Below are 26,288 nucleotides of genomic sequence, written 5' to 3' on the forward strand. Positions count from 1 at the left end.
TATGGTGCAGTTCTTGCTTCGCCTTGTATCTAGAAAAGCACTAAAATCGTTAATGGTGACATCTGCCCCTCCTGACAAGCAGCAAGCCTCTGCCAAACTGTATGCTCACTGCATGTACCCCTCTTTACTAAAATCACATGTAACATTGACCTCCCGCCTACCAATCTGGAGCAGTTTCTTAGGGCTATCTGAGATGCTGCTTCCTAGGCTATAATCCTCATTTTGCCCCCAAATAATAGTTAATTTCTAACTCTCATATGTTCTGCTCTTTTTTTCAGTTGATGGAAAGAAATGTGATATTTATTTATGCTAAGAAAATCCATACTGAAAAAAAGTGTTTTAAGGAACTAGAATTTTACCTTTATGGGATAATAATTAGCTATTTTTCTGAAAGAAAAAGGGATAGGTTGTTCTCCCTGGTGAGATCCTAGCCTGGCAGATGGATCCTGCAGGAGTCCAAGCCCCCTCTGACCCCTCTGAAGTGTGGGCACAGAGAGAACAGTTATTATGTGGCAGGAGCCTGTGAGCCCCTATAGACTTGAAAAAGCAATAATATTGGTATTTACTCTGGAAAAAAAAAAAGTATAACCAGTTTGTTCTCCTATTGGGCTAGTGAGACATTGTTCCTGCTTCTCTGCATTGCTGTCTTCTCGACGTGCAGCTTTGACACAGATTGAGAAAGTAGGTTGATAGCACAGCATCCATCCACCTGCCACTCTATCTTATCTAGACCAAAGCAGACAGAGGGGCCCGGCTGCATGTGTGAAAGACGGGTGTTGGTGAGTGAGTGTGGGTGCCAGGGCCCAGTCTCCTGCCAGCATCTCTCCCCCACCAGACCCCTGTGACTCCAGGGAAGAAGTGCATCCTGGGAGGAGTAGGGCACTGGTCCACGTGTGGGTGGTCTCAGAAGAGAAGCCACAAAGATGGGCTCCTTTCTGCACCATGGAAGGGACCTTGCACTTCCATCCCTCCTTCAAATGTAGGGTTTTAACACAGAAAATAAGGCACTCAAATTACAAAGAAAACATCTATACTGAAATTATCAAAATATTTTTTTAAAAACAAAATTGTAATATATGGGCTTCTCTATTAACTCAGTAGCAACGTTTTGCAACAGGGTCCCATAATGGGTGTCACTTTGAAGTAGTGATGTGGCATTTGCAATGTGATGTGAAAAGAACCAGTTGGGTTTTTTTCCCCTACATTTACAATGAGAGGAAATGCTACATTTCAGTTAGAGATGAGTGAAAATGAACATGTACTTTTTGCCATCCACATTCACAAGCAGGACCAGGGAGTCTTGAGCACTAGGGTACAGTCCTGCCAACCTGTTTTGAGACCTAGGAAATGCAGAGTCTCCAAAGAAACACTCCAGTCACCCATAGTCACAAGCTCTAGAAGACTGCGGGTAGTGCCCCTGCCAGTGTGCCCATAACGGAGGGATTTCTGTCCACTGTTAGTTGCAAACCCTGGGACCCAATCTAATGATGCTTGTTTGATGCTCATCAGTTGACACAGTTGGGCTGTGACCAAGGCATTGTACGAGTGTGCCTGCTAAGTCACTTCAGTCATGTCTGACTCTATGGACTGAAACCCGCCATGCTCCTCTGTCCATGGGATTCTCTAGGCAAGAATAAGGGAGTGGGTTGCCATGCCCTCCTTCATCATTGCACAGCAAATACTGCTACCCAAGGAATACTTTGCCTGTTATTACAGTTTTTCTTGTTTAATAAACTTTCTCCTGAAAAAGTAGGGACAGTGTTTCCTATCTTATTCAGGGCTGAATTCAGCTGACATAGTACATATTCAAGAAATACTTGTTGAATGACTATAAGAACAATGAAGTGAAGGGCATTTGTTGAGATTTTAAGAACAATTCACAGAACTTGTCTGCAACCTTGATCTTTTCATGTAAGTAATGTTTTCTTCTGATAGTTTTGAAAGTGGATGGCTCCAATGAGAACAAATCAATGATAACAAGTGTTGGAGAGTATGCAGAGAAACTGGAGTCCTCACTCATTGCAGGAGGGAGTGAAAACCACTTTGGAAATTTCTTTAAAACATCAATGACTTTTCCATATGACTCAGCAATTCCACTGCTAGGAGTCTACCCAAGAGAAATGAAAAAGCAGGGTATGTCCACATACAAACATACACAATGTTCATAGCAGCATTATTCATAACAGCCCCAAACTAAAAAAATCCAAATATCCATCAATGGATGAGTGGATAAACAAAACATACCGTGGAATACTATTCAGCAATAAGATGAGCTTTGATGCATATATAACTTGGTTCAACCTTGAAAACATTCTGCTAAGTGAAAGAAGCCAGAAACAAAATGCTACATATTGTTTAATTCCACTTATATGAAATGTCCAGAAAAGGCAAATCCATTCAGACAGAAAACAGGCCAGACTGCCTGGGGCTGAGGAAAGGATGAAAATGTTCTAAGATTAGATTGGGGTGAAGGCTGCAATATTTACACATTTACTACAAATCACTGAATTGTATACTTTAGGTGAGTGAATTTCATGGAAGTAAGTTTCAAGATCTCTATCTTCCCAATTAGGAGCATGAGGGTGCAGCATGTAAGAGTGTGGAAACAAGATACTGGCCAGATGTGGAAGCACCCGTGGCTGGCCCTTCAGGTGGTCCATCTACAGGTTGGAAATTCCAGCTATTCCCATTCCCCATCCTGTAAGTCAGTCAAACACCGGCTAATGTCTACCTTTGTGCCATGGCTGAAGTACACCTTTGCATTATTTGTGGGAAAAGCTGTGTAGCAAATTGAGACTGGAAGTCATCTAGCAGGAGGATGCTTCTTGAACATGAAAACCGTCTTGCAGGCAATCTGCCTGTAGGTCTCTTCAGTCTTTTCCTTGGGCTCCTGTAGCCTAATGTGGATTATTCTGTGTATTTCAAGGGTTTCCCAGGTGGCACTAAAGAATCTGCCTGCCAATGCAGGAAATGCAAGAGACTCAGGTTTGATCCCTGGGTTAGGAGGACCCCCCTGGAGGCAACCCACTCCAGTGTTCTTGCCTGGAAAATTCCATGGACAGAGGAGCCTGGCAGGCTACACTTCATGGGGCCACATATTTCAAAGTAATGGTGAATTTCCTTAACAAAATTCCATGATTCCACATTCTTATTAGTTTAGTTTTCCCTCAAAGAGATGGCTTTAGTGTAGTTTTTCAGTAAGCCCCATGGTGAAGAGACAAGCAAAATATAAAATTCAGCAAAAAAAACCCCTGATGATTATTTAAAACTGTTAAACATGGAACTGACATGAATGGGGGCAGCAGGACCACAGGGAGGGATGTGGCTGCCTCTCACCTGAATTCTCCTTTACCTGTTTGGACACTGTCTCCCTTCTCACTTTCCATCTAGATCTGAGAAATACCATTAATATCACCTCCACTTAGCCGTCTGGTGGATGCAGTCATGACCTGGGGCGGGGGTGGGGGGGGTGGAAGGGGTGTGCTGTCATCCCGGGGTGGGCAGTTTTCATTGCTATGGAGGGGAGTATTGTTGCCATCCTGAGCAGGTGTGTGTGTGTGTGTGTGTGTGTGTGTGTGTGTGTGTGTGTGTGTGGCAGTTGCCATTCTGGAACACTGAGGTTGAGGGAGTGCTGTGCTTGCCGTTTAGAGTTCCAAAAAAGTGGTCATTGGCCCCATCTCTCCCTTGGTACTGGCATACTTCCCTGAGGCCTTCCAAAGCACAAAAGACGGTCTTGAGTCTATGTCTCTATGCCTGGGCAAGATTTTTCACTAAAACCTCAGCACTTCAGACTGGGACAGAACAAATTAGTAAAAAGTAATACTATTAAATTAAAAATGTTAACTTGTCCTGTCTTTTTAAAAAAAAACACACATTAGAGCTGAGCCAAGTGTGTCTGTCACAGTCCTTCTCTGTTCACTCCACCCACACGCACTCCAGAGCCTGTGTGTGTGTGTGTGTGTGTGTGTGTGTGTGTTGGGGGTGGTGGTGGGCGGGCACTGCAGTGACATCTGCCTCCTTATAACCCCTGCCCTTAGGGCCTCAGGGCAGGACAACTGCTAGGAACTCCTCCAGCAGACCAGCCACCATCCACGGACAAGCCAAGACCCCCAAGATGCAGTTATGTGGAAAAAGTAAACAGAAAACCATTTGTAGAGAAGGTACCTCTTACGTTTAAAAAATGGTATAAATATGAGAACACACTGTATACGTTCTTATAGATGCATTAAAAAACTGACAGAATCCACAATGAACCAACAGTAGTCATTACTTGGTGAGGGAGCAGCTGGGGATGGGAAAGGAAATTTCCACTGTGACTCTGAACTACAGGAACTAGCTGTAGCTACAATATTAGCTATTTGTTTTCGCTATTGAATAACTAAATGAATGAAATAAAACTGAGAAAGAAATAGATCTGACAGTCAGGCTCATGTTCTTCTCAGTGAGGGTGTCAGGTAGTCTAAATTCAGGTGTCCTCCACGAAAATAAAGCATTACTCTTTTTTCAAAAGCTAATTTCTGAGGACCCATTAAGTCCCGGGCCAAGAAACACTCATAGTCTCTACTACTTCAGGGACTAAAGTCTCCACTCAAGTCTCTACTACTACAGACTCCAGTAGTCGTGTCTACTACGATTTTAGGGACTGATGAAGGAAAAACAGGAGGTGAGGGTGGAAACAGTTCTGACCTGGAAAGACCACACTGATTTCCAGCGGCTAGGTATCAAGCTAGTCGTCTGATGCAAGTTTACTTTGATACAGCCTTCTCCTGAAAAGTTCATCTTAAAAAAGATTTTCAAAGTTCCCGTCAGAAAGTCATAAACTGTCTGAAAATAGCTATCAATGCTGAACTGAGAGGCAGAATTCTTCCAAAGCAAACACTTTTAAACAAGTGTTTCCCTGTTGAGAGATCCAAGAGGTTTGTCTTGATTTAGTGGGAAGAGTTATATAACTATAACATTGAGTGAAACACCCTAAAAGTAGCACAGAAAAGTTAGCCATTGCCCTGACAGACTGTTTCAACAAGTACTGTATACCAAAAAAAAAAAAAAATATGCATGTACAAAGTAATTGTGGCTTTGTATGGATGGCTTGGTGTTGGAGAAGACTCTTGAGTCCCTTGACTGCAAGGAGATCCAACCAGTCCATCCTAAAAGAGACCAGTCCTGGGTGTTCATTGGAAGGACTGATGCTGAAGCTCGGCCACCTCATGTGAAGAGTTGACTCACTGGAAAAGACCCTGATCCTGGGAGGGATTGGGGGCAGGAGGAGAAGGGGATGACAGAGGATGAGATGGCTGGATGGCATCGCTGACTCAATGGACATGAGTTTGAGTGAACTCTGGGAGTGAACTCTGGGAGGCCTGGTGTGCTGCAATTCATGGCGTCGCAAAGAGTTGGACACGACTGAGCGACTGAACTAAACTGAACACTTACGTGACCTTACTCAGTTGGTGTGGAAATCTCCCTCTTGTGGGTGTAAACAGGCATGGGGCTGGGTGGGACAATACGAGTGACATATATCTGAATTATGCAGCTTAGCTCTAAAATCTGTTCTGGAACATCCCAATTAAGTCACTTTCGTTCAGCTGCACCAACTGTAAAAGCTCAGTAACCTTCCTAAAGATGCAGTAACAAACACATTTTATTTCGAGCCAAAAAATCCCCCAGATCAAAACCTCCCCCACTCTGCCAAAAAACCCTCCAAGTGTCTTTCTGCAGAATCTTGGCTGCTCGCTCTGCGGTCCCGGCCATGGCCCCGAGCACCGCCTTTACGTCTGGGAGCTGAGTGACGGGAAACTGAAGCAGCCGCTTGCCTCCCTGGCTAGGTCTGCGGACAGGGTAGCCAAAGGGCTATTTCCCATTTTTCACTCTTAGGTCTCAACCGAACAGTTAAACCATCAGGTGTACCAAATTAGAGATAAACTGAAGTTCCTCTTTCAGATCAGTGGAAATGAGAAGTAGCCCCCTGTAGCCTTGAGTTCTTTTAATATGCAATCCAGACCACACTGGCCAGGAGAGAGGCTCCAGGGGGCTCCCAGACATTCACAGGATGTACACTCAGACATGTTATTTGTTTGTGTGCGTGGCTATATTCCTCAGCAGCATCATGCTAACAGAGAGGAGCAAGGGGTGTACATGATGGCCTGAGGTGCCAGAGAGCCAGGGAGACCCAAGGTGCTGTACTTAAGGGGCTTTCAGCCTCAGGACCCTTTGGGCCCTTGTTAGAAATGCACTTTCTTGGCCCCACCCAGACTTGCCTGGGAGCAAGTAGGCCAGTGCTTGTTTTGTAACAAGCTCCATCAGATGTCCTGATGTATGATAAAGGGCCACTGCTTATGGATGTGAAGTGAATTCCTAGCTGAGCCTTGCCTAACCCAGGGCTGTGGACCCATTCCATTAAACATGGAAAACCACCCAGGCCGTGCCAGGGTAAAGGGGAGAGGGGCAGCAGGGGCCATTAGCTGGCCAGCAGAAGCATCTCCAGGCCTCATCCAACCCCTCCCCTGACTGGAGCCACTGACCCCACAGGTGTACCCTGGTCCAGGTATACCGGAACTCGGCTGGCTGCACTGCTAACCAACGATGGAATGCAGGCAGCTTTGGGCAGGTGGTGAAGGAGGCCTAGTCTCCTTCACTGTCTCTCCCTCCAGCCCTGCTCCAGGCCTTGGGAAGCGCCAGACTCCAGGTCTAAAATTGGCAGGGGCCTTGGGACCTCAGGAAGAGAGAGGTTTAAAACCCAAAACCATCTTCACTTCATCTGCAGTTACTCCCTGCTACAGACTTTACCAAGAAAAGCAATGCAACCTGTTCCCATCATTTATCTGCCAACGTATAATATATTCATGTTCAAATGAAGTTGTTGCTCCCGGACAAGCCCCAACCATGGCCCAAACCATTACCATTCGGCATCTCATTAATCCAGCAACCCCCACTGCCTCACATCCTCATGACCTGCAGAGCCGACTGAACCTTCTCTTTCGTTTTATTGGGTACACCAGGTGTGGGAGTTACAAGTGAACTCTATCCCGTGTGTCAGATGCAATGTACTTGTGGGCCTTCTGTCACAGGAGCTCTGAAATGAACGGACCTCGCTTACATATACAAACACAAGCAAACCAGAATACAATCAGGTGGTATCCCAACGTGGGTAACGTAAACAGTTAAATTACGAAGTCATTATTTTAAGCTCAAAATACTTCAATGAAAACGGCATACAAAAACCATATAAATTACATTTAAGGTCTGTACAGGATTCTAAAAAAAAAATAATAACAATAATGTGCTCTGTACAATGTTGCCTCCTTTGTAACATTCCAAGGCCCCAAAACATTTTCCCTTGAATTCCAGAAAACTGGGCAAAATACACATGCAGGATAATTAAAAAATTATTTCACAAGAATACAAAATCATGTGGGTTTCTTTTAAGGCACATAACGTTTCAACACAGAACTCCCATTCCAGGAGCCCCTTCCTCATCAGACCCTGACAGGTGGCCACTTCTTGTTCCCATTCATCTTTGGTGGGTGAGGGGAGACTGTTACTGGCAGGTGAGGGGCAGCAGAGAGAAAAGCAGCCTCCTCCATCCTCAGCCTGCAGCCCAGCCACTGGGCATCACAAATCCCAAGGTCCCAACTTGTCACAGGCCGCTTTTTCCCAATGTTTGGACATACTCAATCCATAGGCAATACGGAGAGAAGATGTTACCTAATTTCCTTCAAAGCACAAGCACTGCTCACTGATGTCAACCTCCGGGGAAATGTAGGTGGCACTGGGAGTCACCACGTGTCCTGCTGGGTTACTACCCTCGCCTGGTCAGGAGCCATTGGCCAAAAGACCCTCCAACCAAACAGGTGGGCACAGCACGGCTCTGTGCACAAGAGGACTGCAGAGGAGGACTTGGCACAGGGAGGATGCCCTCCACCTGAGGCTCGTGTCTGTCCACTCAGTGCCCGATGGCCCCATGGCCCTCAGGCTTCCAGCTGGACCTCAGCCTCGCCCATCTGCAGAGTGTCGTTGTCTCCCAGCAGCTCGGTCTCAGGGACCGAGCCATCCTCCTCCTCCTCCGCTTCCTGCACGGGGCTCTGGGCCACGTCTTCCGGGACATTCTGGGCATCCTCAGTGCCCTCTGAGAGCAGGGCTGCCCTGTCCGCCACCGACGTATTGGAAGGCGCGGTGGTGACATACCCCGTGCTGGTGGAGCCGCTGCCGCTGTGATGGGAGCCGGGCTTGGGGACCATCTGGGCGGGCACCTGCTGCGGGGCCATCTGCATTGGGATCTGGACTGGGTAAAAGTTGGGCAGGTAGGCCCCATAGGCCGGCACCGGCTGGTACCCATTGACCGGGATGTAGAGCTGGGGAGGGGGCACCATGGGTCTGATCTGGCCCTTCATGGGGATGAACTGGGGCTGCGGGAAGGGCTGGGCCTTCTGCTTGGGTCCCCCGTAGCGGGCATTGCTGACGTTGCTGACCGGGCTGGTGCTCAGCGAGCTGGTTTGTGTGGCATTGCTGGCGCCAGAGGTCTGGGCCGAACTGTTGTAGGTGGACAGGTTGCCCCAGGCGCGTAGGCGGCTGTGGATGTCCTTGAAGCGGGGCCGGCGGCTAGGGAACTCGTGCCAGCACTCGATCATCAGCGCGTACACCCAGGCGGGGCAGTCGTCCGGGCAGGGCAGCACCTGCCGGCTCCGGACCATCTCCACCACGTCCTGGTTGGAGTGGCCACAGTACGGCTGCAGGCCGTAGCTGAACACCTCCCACAGGACCACACCGTAGGACCAGATGTCCGAGTCCACTGAAAACTTGCCGTACATGATGGCCTCGGGGGACATCCAGCGGATGGGGAGCAGCGCGCTGCCCGTCAGCTTGTAGTAGTCTGCCGAGTACACTTCGCGGAAGAGCCCCAAGTCCGAGATCTTCACGGTCAGCTTGTCATACACGAGGACGTTGCGGGTAGCCAGGTCTTTGTGGACCACGTGGTGGCTGGACAGGTACTCCATGCCCGCAGCGATCTGAGCCACCACATGCACGAAGTCTGGGGGCTCCAGGGCGGACTTCACCGTGCGGTCGTCGTCTGTGCTGCCCACGTCCGAATGCGGCGAGCGCATGACCAGGAACTCGTGCAGGTCACCGTGTGGGCAATAGCTGAAGATCATGCTCAGGGGTTGGTCCTTGGTCACCACACCCAGCAGGCAGACGATGTTGGGGTGCTGCAGCCGCGCCCGCAGCAGAGCCTCATGCCGGAACTCCTCCCGGAGCGGACCCTCCGCTTTGTCCTTCAGCGTCTTGATGGCCACGGCCTGGGTCTGCTCACCCGGCACCGGGCCAAACAGATGGCCTTTGTAGACCTTCCCGAACCGGCCCTCCCCAAGCTCCTCCATGAACCTCACGGTGGACAAGCTGATCTCCTTGAGTTTGGCCTGCCAAGAAGAAAAGCCCCAGTGAAACATTTCTGCCAAGACACCAGAAGGCAGAGCCAGACAGCTGGAGAAGGGTTCGGGTGGGGGCTCCTAGAGCCACTCCCTAGCCCCACCAGGCTCAGTTTTAGTCTGCATCACACACTGCTCTCTGCTCTTAAATGTGCTTCAATGCCATGGGACTGCCTGAAACCTTCAAATGGTCCCAACCAGGCTGCAAACAATGCCACCACCCCAAGAAAGCATTGCAAAGTGTGTGGGTGAGGGTGGGTGTGTGCAGACTGAGCTCCAGCTGTCCCAGGACACCACCTTCCCAGCCGTGTCCCCCACTGAGGGCCTCTGCTGCTGCTCCCTGCTATGTGCCCACCAACAGGCCCAGCCGCCTCTGCTGGTCAGCAAGGCCCTGATGTCTATTTCACTTGAACCCTGAGGTGTGCTTCCCACGATCTGAGTCATTTTTAGAGTCCAGGCCAGCTGCTTTCCAGATGAACCTCAAAGGGCCTGTCTTGCTGCTTCCTCTTGACTAGACTCTTCATTAGATACCACGTGACAGAGGCACCACACTGGTGAAATTGATTCGAGTCTTGCATCTCTCAGCCTGTACAACTTCCTGCCCCTTCTGTGTGCCCAGCCCTGTCCTCAGAGGTTGTCTGAACCCAGGGGAATCTGTGTCCTCACCTACTAAACCCCCTTTCACCCTGCCACCCCTTGCAAAAATTCAGTGATGCCTGGCTACAGAACTGAATAAGTCCAGCCTCCTCCACCTCAAAGCCCAGATTGAAATGATTTTCCCCCCAAACTTGCAAGTAATGTAAATGTCCCTTCACTGAGGCTGGGTGAGCTTGGGGAGACCTTCTCCTGTGCTATACATTTCAGTTCGTTCTCACCATCCTAGGAACTCAGGTTAGGGGCGACCTGCCCCTACTACCACCTCTATAAGACTGTTGCTCTGTCCTTCCCTGAAAAACAAAACAAAGTCAGCCCAACCCCAAGCTGACCAGAAAACAGGCCTTCATTCCTTAAAAATGCCATATTCGACCCTCAAGTTGTGGGGGCAATCTGAGCCCCTCTTTTGTGTGTCCTCCTGAGGGGACAGCTGAAGCACTGCTGAATGAGGAAAGCTCATTCCCAGCCCATGATAACAGAGCAGGTCTCTGTCGAGGCAAAACAGTGAATTCCAAACTCACCTGCCATATATCCCCTAAGGAAGCAAATGTCCTAGTATATTTTAGAGAAGAAAGGGCAAAAAGTAGGCCTGTTTAAAAGAATCATGTGTTGTGAATCAAGCAAATTAAGAAAGTGAGTACTGGGGGTAACCAATCTCCAGGTAGAGGTTATGCCTGGGGGAGCAGCCTCTTTAAATAAATACTGGCACAGAGACCTGCTTGTGCTGGTTGATAAGAGGCATTTCCACATCCTGGCTGGGCGAGGCCATCAGCTGCCGCCGCTGTGGTGTAGAGGCAGAAGCCTTCTGTTTATTCCGGCACATGCAGACCAAGAAGAAAAGGCACGCGATGACAAGGGGAATGGCGATGCTTGGAACCAAGATGTACAGAATTCCCATCCTGCTGCTGTCCTGGGGACCTGTGAACAGCAAGGCATCCATGGTTTTTCTGAAAATACCCCCCTTTTCAACTCGGCGTTCTCCACCAGCCCACTCCCACCTCCAATTACAATATTTAAGCACGAGTAGATAGTTATGTAAGCTGCATGAAGGGACAAAATTACAACCCAAACCTCGAAAAACATTGCTGCTGCTGCTGCTGCTGCTAAGTTGCTTCAGTTGTGTCTGACTCTGTGAGACCCCAGAGACGGCAGCCCACTGGGCTCCCCCATCCCTGGGATTCTCCAGGCAAGAACACTGGAGTGGGTTGCTATTTCCTTCTCCAATGCATGCAAGTGAAAAGTGAAAGTGAAGTTTCTCTGTCATGTCCGACTCTTAGCGACCCCATGGACTGCAGCCCACCAGGCTCCTCCATCCATTGGATTCTCCAGGCAAGACATTATGTACCCCAAAATGCACACCATGTGAGGCATGACCTAGAACTCCCTGCCAGGAGAGCAATTCAGAATACAGAGCACAGACAACAGACCCTAAAGGTCTCACAGTAGCGATCACCACCAACATGCTGCTTCCTAACCTGGATCCTGCTGGGCATAGTGCTCTGACCTTTTCGCGTTGACTAAACTTGAGTCGACTGAACTTGATGAAACACAAGTTTCATGCCGATCCTCAGTGAAAGGAACTGGATATCGGGATTAGAAACGATCCTTGACTTCATCCAGCATTTTAGGGTTTTCCTCATGTTTGTACAATGAACGTATATTCTTAAAAGGCAATCATTAAAAAAGCACATGATTTAAAAGAGCCCTGGCAGCCAACAGGTTTAACCCGACAATATGCAGCAGGGGCGCACAAATTCTTCAAAAACAATAGTTAAGATGTACAAACACTGGGGCTTCAGGATGTTTTTCTTTCTTTCTTTCTTTTTCTCTTTCTCTCTCTCTTTTTTTTTTTTCCTCTATGGTGAGGAGGAACACACTGTCTACCCCTACAGGATTCACAGGAAAGCACAGAGGGCATTGGGCCGCAAGGTTGAAGCCCCTCGGTGCTGCCCTCCGAGGGAGAGTTAAGGCTTCTTCTCTGTGATGTGGAAAGCATGTTTTCCAAAGCCCTGCCCCCGACTGCCCCCAGCAGTTCTCATCTTAACCTTGTGAATAATTACACGGGAACTTGGGCTTCCCTATAACCAGTGGTAATGAGCTTTCCATCAGAAAGCAAACAAGTGATTTCTGGTCCATGCGGTCCCTTAAAGAGCTAATTCAGTTCTTAAAATTACCACTATCACCAGCATTGTCCCAAACCCAGTCTTGTTCCCTAGTCTCCAAAAGAAGATAAAACTCAAATACAACCACACACAAAACCCTCCTGGTCCCACTCTGGAGGCAGATGTTCTCAAAGCCTCGGGGGCAGTGGAGATTCTGGGTCATTTTTCCTGATTAAGGGGTAGGAGGGAAATTTCCTGATCCTCGAGCCAAGATGAGATGTGGGCACTATCCATAGTTTCGTATATCCACTTATTTTATCATTATCTTTTAAAAATCATTGACAGAATAATGCTTACTAATAATTATAGTATTAGAGAAAATTGAATATTCTTCGTATGTAATTTGGAAATGGCAATCCACTCTAATATTCTTGACTAGAAAATTCCATGGGCAGAGGAGCCTGGCACTATAGTCCATTGGGTCATGTCAGACACAACTGAGTATGCACACTTTTCACTTTATACCATTGTTATCAGGTTGGTAGTCACTTATTTTTTTGATGTATATATTTAAGCTGAACATGAAATAACCAATAGTCAACTAATTTGACATAGAAGAAGCAGCTCATACAGTTTTTAAGAATAGAATTTAAATAGAACTCATTTAAAATCGAATCATATCATCCATATTCTCCTGCTCCTGATTTTGTGGCAGAATAATATACTAGACTATAAGGGCTTCCCTGGGGGCTCAGTGGTGAAGAATCTGCCTGCCAATGCAGGAGATGCAAGTTTGTTCCCTGGGTTGGGAAGATCCCCTGGAGGAGGAAATGGCAGCCCATTCCAGTATTTTTGCCTGGGAAATATCATGGACAGAGGAACCTGGCGGGCTATAGTCCTGGGGTCACAAAAGAGTTGGACACAAATTAGCAACTAAACAACAACAACACGATATACCAGACTATGTTTGTTGAGAAACACACATGCCAGCCATTCATCAAGAACTGCACACTGTCCCACAGCACAGATGAACTTCCGTCTAATCCCTTGTTGGTAAACAACTGCCTGTTTATTTAGCTATCAGAAGTGATTCTGCAACAAATATCCTTGCATTTCTGCCCTTTTAAGTGCAAATATTTCTGCAAAGTAAAATTCCTGTGGCATTGCCAGAGGAAAGAACATATATTTTTATCTCTTAATTAAATTTTAATTACAAAAATAATAACTGCTCATTGTAAAAACATCTTGCAAGTGTGCTAAGTCACTTCAGTCGTGTCCAACTCTTTGAGACTGTGAGCCCGCCAGGCTCCTCTGTCCATGGGATTCTCCAGGCAAGGATACTGGAGTGGGTTGCCATTTCCTTCTCCAGGGGATCTTCCCAATCCAGAAACTGAACCCACATCCCCTGTGGCTCCTGAGTTGGCAGGCGGATTCTTTACCACTGAACCACCTGGAAAGGCCAGAGATAACGATGTCTGTAAAATGTGCAACCATGAACAACACACTTTTCTTCTAGTCATAATTTAAGAGAGAAACTTTAGGGAAAACAATTAAGAGATTTAAGGTCTATTTTCTCCTTACTCTGCTAAGTCTACGTGTAACAACTGAGCAGAGTGGGACGTGAGGGAGGAGGAACAGGAGGCCTGCACCCCAACCACAGATGCTGGTCTGAGAAGCTGGTTGTAATTGTAATGGGAAGCATTTTCACTAATAGTGGGAAATGCTTGACAATGCTCACTGAGAAACAAGATGGCAAATTGAATATGCCAGGACCACACATGGAAAGAGGGCTGACAGAAGGGCCCCCAAATGTAAACAGTAGTCTCTGCTGAGTGATGAAATTAGAGGTGATTTGCACATTCCTCTTTAGTTTTTTTTCCTTCTATAATTTAAATAGGCCTGTAATGACCAGGTATTACTTTTATAACCAGCCACGACTTTACATAAACCAAATAATCATGGTGGTGAAACACGGTGGGTGGGGGATCCCAGAGCTACCAGCCTCCTGGTACAATGTCATCACAAAGTACACCCCCCAGTCAACATTTTAAAAAAAAGAGAGAATACATACTACAAGAGGGTACGTCACACAGTTCCATGCGTACGTTTTTATTCTGCGTGAAGCACCAGGGGCCTTCCATCTGCCCTCCAGGGTTCCGGCAGTAGGCATGCCCCCCTCCGAGCTCCGGGAAGTCAGTGCTTGTCAGGTGGTGGCTGTGGGGGTGCTGCAGGGCCCACGGCTGGCACTGGTGCCCCGACTTGGTGGTGCTCGCCGTCCCTCTGTAATCCGTGCCTGAGCCATTGTAGCACTGATGGTCTGCGAGAGAAGGTTTGTCAGGAGGCCCGAAAATTAAGAGGAAGCAGCCCTCCTCTGTGGGTCCAGGGAGCACCCGTCTTCAACTATTCCAAAAAGGAATAACCAAACCACCTCGCCAAACTGGAATTTCCAAAAGACCAAGGGATTGGAAGTAACTTCCACGAAAAGAAGTCCCCAAGCCCACAAATTAAATGGATGGATGCACCAGGGACACATGTGGGGAAGAACCTGGTCAGAAGCTTATGACCCTGAAACAGCAGGCACCCCCACTCTATAATGACGATGTCAACCCTAACCTCACGTTCACTTGCATTAGAAACAAAACCAAACTATACAGGAGGGATGAGAAACTTCCAGACCTGGCCCCCAAACTCAGTGAGGGCAGGGCTCAGCCTGCTGTGAGCAGAGCCCCAGGCTCACTCCACTCCCAGGGGCCTCTTTGAGCCACACCTGGGGTGTGTGTTTGTTGAGTACCAGTTACACTGTGCTTGTGTGCAGGCACTGTGTTAAGAACTTTCTAAACACTAACTGATTTAATCTTCATTCCAGCTCCTGAGGTTAGTAGTTATCATCATGGTGTAATATGAGGAAACTGATATTTAAGCAACTTCCAGGAGTTCATGATGTCAGCTGAGTTGCCAGGCTTTGGATGGTGCAGTGGGTCTGGAGACCAGACTCTGGCCACCCTGGTGAGGAGCCCTGCTGCTCTAGGGAACTCTGGCCTCACCAAGGAAGCGAATATTTCCCAAGCCTGGGAGGAAGTCGACCTCTTTTCTGGGTCGGCTCCCCTCGAGGAGCATCACCATCCTCAGTCAGCTGCTGAGAGATGCTTGTGCACCACAGGGAAGGCTTGAAAGAGGGCTCTGTCTTCCCCTGAGCTCCTTTCTTGGCGGTAGGCCCAGAGTCCTCCCGTCTTGGAGATGCCAAGTGTGTGGCTCACTGGGCTAGAGTGACTTATTGGGGACCCACAGACAGGCAGCGTCAGGAAGGCTGTGCGCCCAGAACTAGATGATAGGGAGTCCGCACCCCGGGGCTGCCCTACCGGAATAGGGCGGGTCTGTGAGACTTTCCTGGACGGCTGGAATGGGGTCCCCAGGTTCTAAGAGGCAGGACCCAGGTCCTGGGGGAGGACGCGTGGGGACTCACAGCGGCCCAGCCTTTCGGCTGGGATGCCGATGCGCATGCAGTTGGCGGCGTCGGGGCTCTCGGGCATGGGCAGCGCCTCGCACTTGGGCAGCTGCAGCCGCATGAGGATGAGCGGGTTGGAGCGCGCGATCGTGTACTCCTGGCGGCACAGGTCGCTCTCCAGCACCTCGCACTCGTCCCGGCACAGTTCGCGCGGCTTGGGTGCCCGGGAGCGCGCGTCGCACAGCGGGAACACGAAGTGGCAGAAGGACGGGATGGCGAACTGCGAGCACTGGTCCGATAGGTGCGTGGAGGTGCCGATCATGGTGAAGGCGGCTGCGGAGGAGGCGAGGCCAGAGTTAGCGTGGGGTGGGCCCTGCTTCGGGGCAAACACCCTGCGCGGCCACCCCTGCCCAGTGCCCCCAGTCCCATCTTCGGCCCAGGAGCAGTGCGCTGCCCGAGGCCCCTGGTCCCACCTCCTGTCCAGGCCCTCGACCCTGCCCGGCACCCTGGCCCCCATCTCTCGTCTGTGTCCACCCCCAGCCCTCCGGCTCGCCTTCTGCTGGCCCAGACTGGCTCTCAGGAGAGCAGCACCCCAGGGAGCACATGGGCCGCCCAGATTTGCACCTGACACAGAAAGGCCCTGGTCCTAGGGCTTCCCTAACGAACATCAGAAATGAAACAAGGAAGGAGGAAAACCAGGCCGCAGATCTCATCCACTTAGACACCACTTCCAAGGCAGAAAGATTCTGGTACCAGACCCAGAACCACTTCCTGAGGTCCTGTTATGAACTGGCTCTGCCAGTTGGTGGTAGGTGAAGCCACGGGCTGAGTGGCTTCTAGAAGGAGAGGTTGGAGAAGAGGCACAAGGCTGGAGCTTTGGTCTTCCTGACATCTTGGAGCCTGTGTGCAGAGAGGAGGCCTGGCCAGGGAGTGGACGACCCAGGGTATGAACACAGTGAGCCAGAAAAATGAATGATCAGCCCTGTGACCTGCAGCCCAAGAAGGAGTCCATGACAATGGGAGTGGACGGTGGGGATTCCTTCCGGTGGAGTCTGGGGAGAGCCCAGAAACAACCAGAGGAGGTTCAAAGCGGGGAGAGGGGCAGGGCTTCGTGAAGGAGAGCGGAGAAGCAAGCCATCACAGGAGTGTCTGGAGCCCGGGTCGGCTGGCTTGCTTTTAGGGGTGAGACATCACAGGATGGGGCTTGATGGGAAGAACTGACACCTGCATGGACAAAGGAAAGGGGCGGGCACTGCAGAGACCAAGTCTGGGCCGGTGTATGGGAGCAGAGTTGCCAGTGGCAGGAGGGAAGGAGTGCACTCCAGAGCCCTCTCCTCCAGGTTGTGGCAGTCAGCGTTCAAAGGAAAGCATCAGCTGCCCCATCTGTGCCCACCCCACTTTGACCTGTGGAGGACTTGACTATAAGGATCTGATCCTGGCCAGTTAGAGAAAGAGAGGTCCCTGTGCCTGCACTCCCTGCTGAGAGGAGGAGAGAGAACCTAGAAAGGTTGGAATTTAGTCCTTGGGACATTTCAGCTCCACCTATCACCTGTAGTGCCATACCTAGTGCGGCCAGCAGGTGGCACTGCTGGCACCCATTTCCCTCCAAAGACCAGCAAGGTACCCATGACTGGCACTGGGTTAGGTGAGCTGTCATGGGAGCATGGTTCTGGCCCGGCCCTGTCACTTACCACAGGACTGGCAGTCACTCAGTCCTTTCTGTACCTGGGTCTCTTATCTGTCAAGTGTTGAGGCCACACTTTGGGAAATGGAAACCCACGTGGAGCCTATAAAATAGTGCAGGCGGTAAACAGCCCCTTTGGTCCCCGGGGCCCTGGTAATAGGCTGTCTCCATGCACCACACGCAGCACTGGGTGCTGGGAACTCTGTAGTGTGTTCGCCATGTCATCCTTAGCCTTCAGGCCCTTCTGGCCAATATTAAAATTGCGGAACAGAAAAGGAAGAGGTTGAGGTGCAGGGTCTCTTAGGGTTGGCTGGTGAACTGGGTTTAAACGAACCCAGTTGAGTCTCATCATGTGAGCTGACAACTGTCTACCAGAAGATCTGTCACCAATTTTGGCCTCTACTCCCAGGCGGCAAAAGGCCTAAGAAAGCCAGAGGTGGCATCGCTTTGGGGATATCAACTAAGAGGATGTAAAGACCACCCCCTACAGGACTGCTCCTCTCCCCAATCCCGGAACCTATCAGGTGAGGACGTATTTCACGTGATGAAATAAGATGGTTCTAGGCATCACAGAGATCCAACAACTCATGTCCTTGTTTTCGTTTACATCCAGCACATCACTTTGATGGTTCTGGGGCTTATCCCTGGGAAGCTTCCAGTGTCCCTGGAACTCATTCTGACAAGCATTCTCTTCAAACAGACTGTATCCACAACCAACACAGTTTCTAAACCATCAGTCAGTCTAGAGCAACTTCACACTTAACATTTTCAAAAATCCACAAATCTAGAGAACCCTCATTCTAAACTTTTATCTTTAAAAAATGCTATAACATGAGTCTGCTTTGATATCTGAGTTGTTATCCTTTAAACTTCCTGAAGAAACAACTGAGAGACAGCCCTGTGCCTTGAATCAGTGTTTGCCAATTAGTGGGATACACAATTAATTCTGGAGTCTGTGGCTAGTATTTTAAACGATGATTAGAATGGAACAGAGGATGTCAGAGTGCATGGTTTATATTAAGGCTGGAAACAAGTTTTTTCTTTAATGAAATAAAACTGAAGGGAAAAATCAGCTTGCATTGCCTTTGTTGAAGTGAATGTTGTTTCCTGTAACCCATTTCAGTTCTATGAAGCAGATATATATGTATACTAAGTCACGATGTAAAGTATACTTTATGCTGTGGGTTGTGATCAGAAAGTTCAAGAAGTTCTGCTTTAAATGGCATAAGGAGCTTTTCCAATGAGAGATACAAACAAGTTCAAAACATGTGCCCACTGGACCATTACTGCCCTTCCAGGATCTTGGGGTCCCATTACTGCCCTTCCATTTCTCACTGGACACCTTACCGTGTCCTCAGGGGTCTCTGTAGCCATGGGCCAGGCAGGTTAGACCTTAGACCCTCCAGACTGAGGGTGAAAGACAAAGCCAGGATCAAACTGGACTTAGAAGAACATTCAGTGACACCTGCGTGAGTTTCTACCTGGGGTCCTCTTTGTACTCTTACAGGGCAGTGCTCTGCCAGCCTCTCTGCAAATCCCTCCAGAATCTCCAGGGAGCCCACATCAGGGATCAGCCTGGGTCAAGAATCACTGTGCAGAGAACCTAGTTCAACTGGGTCACCTGCCATCTTCACCCGATTCTCCCTGTTCCTTAAAGACTCTAAGGAGAAAATGTGGGGGTTTGTGAGGAGAGCAGAGACAGAGGGGGAGGGCTTTTTAGGGCCTTGGTTTAATTCATTTTCTCACTTCTCAAGGAGTGTCCCCCAGGAAGTTCTTAACATCAACTTCTAAAATGATGGAAAACGAGCACGTTCACTCCTAAAGGATCTGAACCACTTCTCATACATTGGAGCAGGTAACCGAAGACCTGACTATGCCCAGCAGCCAAGGGCTGGTGGGGGTCTGAGTTCACTGCAGGGTCCCTAGGGTACAGCTGTTGGCCTGGAACCTCTGTCCTCAATAGCTGAAATCTGGCCCAGGTACTTTGTACCCAAGCCAGGTTCCTTGTAACTCTGAGAAGGACAAGAGCTAGGAAAGGCAGAACCAAGACTGAACATCACAGGTGCGGGCCTGCCCATGAGGGTAGTGGAGGGAAACAAGACAACGCAGGGCTTGGGAGCCGCTCAACCGACTGAAGTCAGTGTGTTCGTACACTCCAGGCAGACTGCGCTTGCTAATTTGCATACACAAATAGGAATATTTTAGGATAAACTGCAACCACTTCTGATAAAGGCCTCTGATTTTCTCTTGCACGAGACATGACACAAGGATTCACTGGCCATGGTTGTAAGGGACAAAATACACAAATGGAATTGAAAACACACCAGCAGGGCGACAGGCAGCTGCATGCATGCTCAATGTCTCAGAACAGAGGACTGCACTCCTACCTGTGATTCGGTTTTCAATCTCCCCCTGCATCTGGAGAGAGTCCACATAAATGGTCCGGTTCCCAATGAAACGCGCACAGGCAATTCCCCGGTAAGGCTGGCAGAATCCATCCTCATGGTAGTCGTCTCTGGGAAAAACACACGATCCGTGAGCACACTGAAATTATCCCCAATGATTTTTTTTTCTCTTTTTAAATCCAGCATCTGGTGAGCTAGCCGTCTTGTCCCTTGGCATCTACCTGAATAAACTGGAAACTTCTGTCCACACAAAAACCTATGTGTGTGTGCTCAGTCATGTCTGACTCTTTGCAACTCCATGGACTGTAGCCTGCCAGGCTCCTCTGTCCATGGGATTTCCAAGGCAAGACTATTGGAGTGGGTTGCCATTTCCTACTCCAGGGGATCTGCCCAACCCAAGGAGTGAACCCATATCTCTTGTGTCTCCTGCATTGGCAGGTGGATTCTTTACCACTGCACCATCTGGGAAGCCCACAAAACACACACAGAGAGACATTTATAGCAGCTTAATCCATAACTGCCAAAACTTGGAAGCAGCCAAAATGTCCATAGTGAACAAAAAAACTGTGGCACATCCAGGCAATAGAATATTTACTCAGCACTGAAAAGAAAAGAGCAATCAAGAAAAGATATGAAAAAAAAAAAAACCCATGGAGGCAACTTAAATGCATGTTACTAAGTGAATGAAATCAGTCTGAAATGGCTGCATGCATACTGTGTGATCCCAATTCTATGACATTCTAGAAAAAGCAAAATTATGGAGCAGTAAGAACATAGATGAATGCCAAAGGGTTGGTGGTGGGGGTTGGTGACTAGGAAAACAGGAGATTTTTAGGGCAGTGGATCTACTCTGTATGATACTTTAATGGTGGATACATGTTATTTTACATTCGTGCAAACCAGAGAATACACAACACCAAGAGGGAACGAGCCTTATCGTAAATCATGCTGCTACTGCTCAGCCACTTCAGTCGTATCCAACTCTTTGTGACCCCATGGACTATAGCCTGGCCAGGCTCCTCTGTCCATGGGATTCTCCAGGCCAAGAATACTGGAGTGGGTTGCCATGCCCTCCTCCAGGGGATCCTCCTGACTTCAGCTAATAATAATGTATCAATACTGACTGGCTTATAGCTGTGGTGTTGGAGAAGACTCTTGAGAGTCCCTTGGACTGCAAGGAGATCCAACCAGTCCAGCCTAAAGGAAATCAGTCCTGAATATTCACTGGAAGGACTGATGTTGAAGCTGAAACTCCAATACTTCGGCCACCTGATGCGAAGAACTGATTCATTTGAAAAGACCCTGATGCGGGAAAGACTGAAGACGGGAGGAGAAGGGGACGACAGAGGATGAGATGGGTGGATGGCATCACTGACTCAATGGACATGAGTTTGAGTAAACTCCAGGAGTTAGTGATGGACAGGGAGGCTTGGCATGCTGCAGTCCATGGGGTCGCAAAGAGCCAGACATGACTGAGGAACTGAACTGAACTGAACTGGCTTATAAACTGTAACAAACGCACCATACTAACACAAGACGTTACTGATAGCGAAAATTGTATGTGGAGATGGGGGGAACGAGTACCAGAGCTTTCTCTATACTTTCTGTTCAATTTTTCTGTAAACTTAAAATTGACCTAAACTATCCAGTACTTTGGGCACCTCATGCAAAGAGCTGACTCATTGGAAAAGACTCTGATGTTGGGAGGGATTGGGGGCAGGAGGAGAAGGGGACAACAGAGGATGAGATGGCTGGATGGCATCACTGAATCGATGGATGTGAGTCTGGGTGAACTCCGGGAGTTGGTGATGGACAGGGAGGCCTGGCGTGCTGCAATTCATAGGGTCGCAAGGAGTCGGACACAACTGAGCGACTGAACTGACTGATAGAGCCTATTAATTAAAAAAAAAAATTCGGCATCTCTAAGGTAGGGGCGGGGGTTGAGGTAGGAATGAAACTAGTTGAGTATGAAGGACTAGCTGAGTATGAAAGATGGATTGAAAAACATGAAGCATACACAGAGGTGTGTACATGTTCATGCCTATGTTCAAATACACACAGAATATTAACAGTCGATATGTTCCATGTTGGTCTTAAACTACATTGGAAACATGACACCTCTATTAACTTCCACTGTTTGCAAGCAAGGCTTCTATGAAGATGATGATCATTTGGAAACTGTGTTCTACCATTAAGCAATAGGAGAGCATTCTTTCAAATGGAGAAAGGCAATGGAGAGGATGCCAAAGGGTCAGGCAAGACCTCAAAGAGTTTGTACAGTCAGAAGTGCTCATTACACGACAGAGGAGGGACCTCATCATTGCTCCACAGCACAGACCATGTGTACAAATATGGGGGGCAGAGAAGGAGACTCTCACAAGCACAACCGTCCCTCTTGCCCCCAAGTCCGACCTTCCCAGCCTGGAGGGAATAGCCTGCACACGTCCCTTTGGAGTCTGTGCTAAATTATTTTCAGTAAAACCTGTTAGTCCTGCCTTCGGCCGATGAATTCAGTCATTCTAAGCAGATAGATGATTTTTAAAGTGGCCCTGAGGATGCTCCAAGGAGACAGTAAAAGTGGGCTAAAGCACATATATCAGGGCTGCCATCCACTGTGGAGCAAATGGGGTGTCGTGCTCCCACAACAAGCTTCAGCAAGTGCCTCAGGCCTGCAATCTGCTTGCTTTCCAGCAAATCTGCAACCTGCCATAAGCCCACCACCTGTCATCCACCCTACATTGATTTAAACCATCCCCCAGTGAAATCTGGGTTGTGTCCAAATTAACCAAGTGGACTTAAGAACGCCTATCTTAGCTTTCTCACAAATGGAAATCGGGATGCTTGTGACAGTGGAGACAGTGGTCTGGCAGGACACAGTCTCTTCAGCCGCCTCTGGCTCTCTCCCTCGTTTGCTATCTTCCTGGCCCCTGAAGAAAATCTCTTTTTCAAAGAAAAGAACTTGAAGCCATAAATAATCTAAAGCAGGCGATTCTGGTGTCAGCGAGAGCCGGGCGCCCTTTCTCTCAAGCTCGGGGGCCATTATTTCTTTGGGTCAAGAACTCCTTAAACATCGTTTAAATAGGCAAGCACATGTGCTAACAAAACACGCCCAACCCACCTCTCTCTCTCTTTGCGAGCTGGCATTAACTGCCGATTAAACTAAAACAAATGCCTACACTTGCCAAATACAGAAACACAAGTACAAGTCAACTTTGCCCTGGTGTTCGAGTTCCGCGTCACCGTTTGCAGACTGGGTTTAGAGAGCTTGCCTGAGATGCCAGGAGAAGCATTAAGATGTGCATTTTCTTATTATCGTCAGCTCTACAGAGGATACGAGATTTGATTCAGTTGGTCCCTTGGGTGACCCCACAAGGACGAGTCACTTCCTTTCTCTGCCTCAAGAGTCAGGGACTAGAAAGCCTGGTCTGTCACTGTGGGCTTCTCTTTGGCTTCACGTGCCCACAGGATTGGGGAAGCAACAAGGATACAGGCAAGACACACTGAGAAGGGGCTTAAGGGCATCACACTGCACCCACGGGCTTCTAATCTGAATTTTAGAGAACTGTCCAGAAACACAAACAGAAACATTTGGACAATGACATCCTCCAGGCTTCTGAATTTTGAGAGAACAAGTGGGAATTACTTGTCAGTCTCAAACAGTTACGTCTTATCTTCACCTGGCATTGCTTGGGTCCTCTAAAGAGTGACAGCGCTGCAGAAAGTCTGTACAACCGGTCATTCAGAGGCCAAAGAAAAATGCTGACACAGAAAATCCCTTAAACCACACCAGTGAAACAAGCATGCTCACGAAATCTCAGAACGTCAATGTGATAGAGACTCAGTTTTGGAAATCTCCTTCATTCCTGATGCCACCAGGCACTAATAGCACAGATAAAGAGGAAACCTTTATAGCAATAAGTTCATAGTAAGGGAGGAGAGAGACAGAAATAACTACAATCTTAGGTTAAAAAAAAAAAAGCTACGAGAAGGGAGTTGGAGATTGGGAAGAAAAAGAAAAAGGAATCATTATACTGTGATAGAAAATGCTTCTTCACTAAGGGGTGAGGAGATAGTGGGCCACGTCAGCACCGTCCCTGTAATGGTACCTGCTAGAAACAAAAACTGGTTTGAAGAAAAGCTTAGAAAAATTCCTTGTTATAAACAATGAATAATCTTTACAGGAAAGCAGGCTCCTTTGAGGTTGAAAAGTAATCAATACCAAAACTCAAAGATAGGTACAAATTATGTAGGAAGGTAAATTTTCCCCCCAAATGTTTTTGTTGAAACTGGTTAAATAATTTCCTAATTGTTACTGTTATTATGGGAAGGTCTGTTTGTCTGTGATAAATAGGCTTCCTGCTTCCAGAGTAAGCAGCATCTTTAACAAAACTGGATCCTAAACTCAGTAAGCTTCAGATGGCCTGCTAGTAATCTAGTGAGCTGCTGTGACAAAACACTTTTCAGAAGGAGATGACAAAATCTAGAGTATAAACCACAATGTCTGGGGTACAATAAAAAATCACCTGTGAACGCACGTGAAGAGACAAGAAAATATAACCTATGGTCAAGTGAAACAAACCCAGATGTTAGACTTAGAAGACCAGGACTTTAAGGAACCATAAGTATGGGAAACAATGTACAAAAGAAAGTATAATAAAGATATTGGTGATCTCAGGAGAGATGGAAACTGTAAAAGAATCAACTAGAAGAACTAAAACATATAATCTCCAATAAAACATTTATGCTATGATACTAACAACAGATTGGATAAAATTAGAAAAAAAATTGGTCAACTTGACAAGTCAATGGAAAATTTCCAAACTGAAACAGAGAGACCTAAAGATCTACAAAAAATTAAATAGAGCTTCAGTATGTTATAGGAAAGTACAGGAGATCTAACACAGACAGTCAAATTCCAGGAGGAAAAGGGAGATACTCAGAGTTGGGGGGAAAGGTTTGAAGAAATGATAGACAAAATTTCTCCAAATTTGATTAAAATACAGTAATACCAATTAACGAATGTAAGTGAAAAGTGAGCAGAATAAATACAAAGGAAACCATGGCTGCTGATATCACAGTCAATTTGCTAAAAACTTAGGATAAACAGAAAAGGGAGGAAATAAAAAATAATGGCTGATTGCTCATCAGAAACAATGCAAAACAGAAGGTGGGAGAATGGTGGCTCAGTGCACCAGCAGAGAAAAATGAGATGCGAATCTGGAACTCTATACTCGGCAAAAACATCTTTCAAAAAAAAGGGCCTATTAACCAAGAGACATAACATGAATGAACCTAATTATCAGAGTTTCAGAATATACAAATAAGAATTAACAGAACTAGAGGACAAAACAGAAAGATCCATAAATATAGTTGGAAATTTTAATACCTGTCTCTCAGCAATTAACTGAACTAGACACAATTTAGTGAAGAAACAACAGAAACACTAACCACGCCCTCGACCCTTGGATATCTGCAGAACAATATACCCAATAAGATAGCATGTATGTGTCAGCATACATGGCAGTTCACCCAGACAGGCCATATGCTTTTCATAAAATAACTCACAATAAATTTTTAAAAGTGAAACCATAAATTTCTGATTACACAGAATTAAGTTAGAAACCAATAACAAAAATACATTTAGAACTTCTCCAACTGTTTGGAAATTAAGTAGCACACTTCTAAATAACCTTTGTGCTCAAAAAATGTAAGAAAAATTAAATAGTATTTTAAGTGGAATGAGAAAACATAAAATATGAGAAATGAAAACAGGATACCCCAAATTATGGAATGTAGCTAAAAGAGTAATTAAGAGAGAACTTTATAGCTCTGAATGCTTACGTTAGATAAGATTTTACACCTTAAGAAGTTGGGAAAAGAATGTCAAGTTGAAGTAATTAGAAGCAAATACTAATGGTGAGAGAGGAAATCAATAAAATAGAAAGCAAACAATAAAAAAATCAGTAAAGCCAAAAGTTGATTCTTCAAAAATTAACGAAATCACTGCTGCTGCTGCTGCTAAGTCGCTTCAGTCATGTCTGACTCTGTGTGACCCCATAGACAGCAGCCCACCAGGCGCCCCTGTTCCTGGGATTCTCCAGGCAAGAACACTGGAGTGGGTTGCCATTTCCTTCTCCAATGCATGGAAGTGAAAAGTGAAAGGGCTAACACCGAGAAAAAACAGATTAAAAGAAAGCACACATTACCAACACCAGGAATGCACAAGGGGACTCACCAAAGACTTTGAAGATGTTAATGATAATAAGAAATTTATGAACAAATAAATGAACATACCCAACAACTTAGAAAAAAATGATAAATGACAATATACCAAAATAAGTACAAATAGGAATAAAAACTCAGATTAGCCCCAAATCTCTTGGAGAACTTGAAGTTGTAATCAGAAACGTTCCCATGATTAAAACTCCAGTCCAAAATAAAAGAAACTGGTGAATTCTATCTAGTATTTAAAGAAGAAACTTCAGGAATTTTACATAAACTCTTTCAGAAGATAAAGAGTAAGATGTACTTTCTAGTTCATCTCACAAGGCAAACGTACCTAGATACAAACAGCTG

General features: G+C 47.2%; 1 protein-coding gene across 2 annotated transcripts in view; it reads right to left on the minus strand.

Annotated features, from left to right (window-relative positions):
* Positions 1-6,964: 6,964 nt before the first annotated feature.
* Positions 6,965-26,288, minus strand: part of ROR2 (receptor tyrosine kinase like orphan receptor 2) — a 241,302-nt gene continuing 221,978 nt past the window's right edge. The window contains exons 5-9 of one of the 2 annotated variants that reach the window (XM_027964188.2): positions 19,695-19,822; positions 15,642-15,956; positions 14,250-14,495; positions 10,792-10,994; positions 6,965-9,413 (exon numbers count right to left, since the gene is read on the minus strand). In XM_027964188.2, the coding sequence (XP_027819989.1) occupies positions 7,968-9,413; positions 10,792-10,994; positions 14,250-14,495; positions 15,642-15,956; positions 19,695-19,822 (2,338 nt within the window). In that variant the 3' untranslated portion in view covers positions 6,965-7,967. The remainder of the gene's footprint in view (positions 9,414-10,791; positions 10,995-14,249; positions 14,496-15,641; positions 15,957-19,694; positions 19,823-26,288) is intronic. The other variant, XR_003588062.3, reaches the window with a different exon arrangement.

This window comes from Ovis aries, chromosome 2 (assembly GCF_016772045.2).
Source record: "Ovis aries strain OAR_USU_Benz2616 breed Rambouillet chromosome 2, ARS-UI_Ramb_v3.0, whole genome shotgun sequence".
NCBI lineage: Eukaryota > Metazoa > Chordata > Mammalia > Artiodactyla > Bovidae > Ovis > Ovis aries.